This window comes from Cucumis melo, chromosome 4, assembly GCF_025177605.1.
Source record: "Cucumis melo cultivar AY chromosome 4, USDA_Cmelo_AY_1.0, whole genome shotgun sequence".
In the NCBI taxonomy this organism is placed as follows: Eukaryota; Viridiplantae; Streptophyta; class Magnoliopsida; order Cucurbitales; family Cucurbitaceae; genus Cucumis; species Cucumis melo.
In genome coordinates, this window is record NC_066860.1 from 31,205,970 (window position 1) to 31,209,307 (window position 3,338).

The window sequence follows — 3,338 nt, forward strand, 5'->3', positions numbered from 1 at the left end:
ACTGGAAGAAGACAGGACCGGCTCGGCTTGGCGTAGGCGCGGCTCGGCTCGGTACAGGGACTTCGCGTGCGGCTCGGCTTGCTACAGGGAGGGGGCGCGGCTCGGCTACGCGGAACGCACGGCGCGGCGCGGCTGCACGCGGGGAGAGCTGGGCACGTGTGGCGCGGACGCGGGTTTCGGTTTCGGGCGCGCGGGCGGTTCCGGGTTCGGACGCGCGGGTGGTGGTTCCGGGTTCGGTTTCGTCCGTCGGCTGGAGGCAGGCGCGTTCGCGGCTTCGGTGCGGCTCGGGTGTAGGCGCGTTCGCGGCTCCGATTTGCAGACGCGTTCGGCTGGCGACGCGGCTTCGACGTGGAGATGGATCTCGGCTTCGGGACGCGACGAGTTTCGGCTGATCTGCCTCGGATCGAAGCGGCGCGAGGGGTGGCTTCGGCTTCCAGTCGTCTTGCAGACGCGTGAATGGACGGCTTCGACTCGGCTTCGGCGTGCGAGGAAGCTTGGACGAATTCTGGCGCGGCTGTGCGTGTGGCGTGGGTAGGCGGCTAGGGTTTCGCGACGGCGGCGGCGGCGGTGGCTCGCGGCGGCGGCGGCGGCGGCTAGGGTTTTCTTCTCTCCCTCTTCTCTTTTCTTTTCCTTTTCTTTTCCTTTTCTTTTCCTTTTCTTTTCCTATTTATAAAATAATTTCCCTCTTTTCTCTTCTTTGATTAATTCCAAGTTTCACCCTTCTCTCTCTAAAATTTCACCCAATTTCTCAACAAATCCCTCCTTTCCCTCAACTTTTAAATACGTATAAAAATCTTAAATACCAAGATAATTTCATTTGGAGTTTACTTAATACTTTAAAAAAGAAAAATCCAAATCTTAATGATATAAGTTCCATTATTTAATTATAAATAAATAAATAAAATAAAATAAAAAAAAAATACTAAGAAAAATGGATACAAGATCATTGGGGCGTTACAAGAAATTTCAAAATTATTTACAAAATTTTGGTAAATTTTTGTAGTTTATTCTTCCTATTTCTAAAAATGATTACAAAACTAAAATTATACCCTTTGTATGATGTGAAGAAGTTTCCGATTGTGAGATTTTTTTTAAAATAAAGTTCGAATTATGGATACTTTATTTAAGAATTTTTTTTTAAAAAAATAAAATTAAAAGAAGGATGCACGAAAAATTGTTTTTTATAAGTAATTAAAAAAGATCAACAAACTTTAGTTGATCAATAAAACTAAATATAATTCAATTGGTTAAAACATATATCATTTGTGCATTAAATAATTGGATGCTCGAATCTCTAAACTCATATGTGATTAAAAAAATAAAATTATGGTCATGTTCACATTATTCCTCATTTATTGCTTTTATAGAAAAAAAAAAACACCTATAGCAATTTAGTTTTCATAACCATTTCTCATTTCTTTGCGTTATTTTTTAATTTGTAGAAATTGAAACTTAGACTTTGAAAGTTAATAATGTTAATTAATTCAACGAATTAAATGTAAATATATTTGAATTTTTCCTATCAATTTTAAATTTAATAAAAATTACATAACGATTAATTTTCACAAACAAATATTTAGAGTTAAAATATGGACTTCATTCTTCTAACTACATTTCAATTAAAAAGTAAAAACGACACATTATGCACATAAGAATACAACGAATAAACATAGCAAAAATTGTAAAATAATTTCTAAAAAGCACAATTTAATTTAATTTGAATTACAATGCACTTCGAATTCTCATATTTTCCATATTTATTCTAATTTACAAAACTAAAAAAAAAAAAAAAAAAAAAAAAAAAAAAAAAACCAAAATTGAAAGAAATTATATCTCACCATTTTAGTCCATATCATCCTCTACAATTGGATAAATTTTTAATCATCAACTAACAATTAAAGAGATGGAAATTAAAACAATGGAACCCTCAAAAGCTTCTAGCCATCATGTCTTGAAATCTCCTATAAGACTCTTGTTTTTCAAGCTTGAATTTCTCATGACATCTTGCAATAAAAATCTCAGCCAACTTATCAATCTCATTGACACCCTCTTCACGATCTTCAACATTATTATTATTATTATTATTACTCTTTTTATTAACATCTCTTTCCTCAAGCCATTGCAAATACCCACCAAGTTGATCGCCTCCGGCGCCACAGCCGATACCGTGGTCGAACGTGAGAACTGCCGGAGTCACGTGAGAATATTTATTGGAAGAAACAGAACACCAATTGTAGTGAAGTCTAAAGGAGCCATAGAGAAGCTTTTTCTTGTTCCTCTTCAAAGCTATATTGGCCGATTGGAACGCCGTCGTTTTGGCTCGGGAGATTGCTCTAGCTAAAGAGAGAATGAGAGTCTGCAAAAGGGCTTTGAATTTGATGGCTAGTCTTAAGGTTGAAGATGAAGGTGAAGGCAAAACTTGGAGCGAAGAAGAAGAAGAAGAAGAAGAAGAAGGTGAAGTATAGGAACTCATTTTGATTTAGATTTAGATTTTCATATATTTTGGAATAATGTTACCTTTTAGTTGTTTATAAAGACGTTTCTTGACATTTTTGCCCTTTGTCTTTTGGACTATTTAAAGTTGATGCCATGTGACTCTTTTTGGATAAAGGTGGTGGAGAAGTTGGTTTTTTTTAAAAAAAATAAATAAATAAAATTTATTAATTTAACGCTTATGTTACACGTTTATTACACGTCTAGGTAAGAATACAAATTCTCAATTTTATGTATAGTAAATCTAGCTTTAAACTTAAAACGTACCGTTAAGAAGTATTTCAAATTTAAATTTTGTGTGTATTCTAAATATCGTTTCAACACATATTTTTATATTTTAAAAAATCTATAAATTTACTAAATATACAAATCAATTTTATATCTAAAATAGACAAGCTTGAAACTTGGGAGGATTAAACTTTTCAATCAAAATAATCATATTTTTATTAAGTTTCCTAAATTTCAAAGTTTACACTTCATAACTATTTCAAGTATATTTAATGAAAAATAAAGGTTAAGGTATAAATCTTAAAATCTAAAGTACATTTGAAACCTAACTCAAATATCGAAGAATAAGATCGTAGTATTTTAAAATCTAAAAATAAAGTCGAACCTAAACTCAAACTTATTATACTAATTAAATGTGTAATATTTTTAAACTCCAAAGATTAAATAAAAACAAAGGTACTTTGTTTTTATTATATGACATTTTTAGTATAATAAATTTTGAAGGATTAAACTTTTCAATCAAAATAATCCAATTTTTTTTATTAAGTTTCACTCCTTTCCATTGTCAGTAGAACTCGCACTTCGTAACTAACTCAAATTAATTAATCGAATAAACC

At 34.0% G+C, this 3,338-nt stretch overlaps 1 protein-coding gene across 1 annotated transcript; it reads right to left on the reverse strand.

Moving 5' to 3' along the window:
- Nucleotides 1-1,817: 1,817 nt before the first annotated feature.
- LOC103487158 (uncharacterized) lies at nucleotides 1,818-2,495 on the reverse strand. Its single transcript, XM_008445380.2, has one exon. The coding sequence runs from the start codon at nucleotides 2,471-2,473 to the stop codon at nucleotides 1,928-1,930; it is 546 nt and encodes a 181-aa protein (XP_008443602.2). The 5' UTR covers nucleotides 2,474-2,495; the 3' UTR covers nucleotides 1,818-1,927.
- Between the last annotated feature and the right edge of the window lie 843 nt (nucleotides 2,496-3,338).

Bases quoted from the DNA above. Each gene is read 5' to 3' on its own strand.
- LOC103487158 (XM_008445380.2), bottom strand. From the start codon at position 2,473: ATGAGTTCCTATACTTCACCTTCTTCTTCTTCTTCTTCTTCTTCTTCG.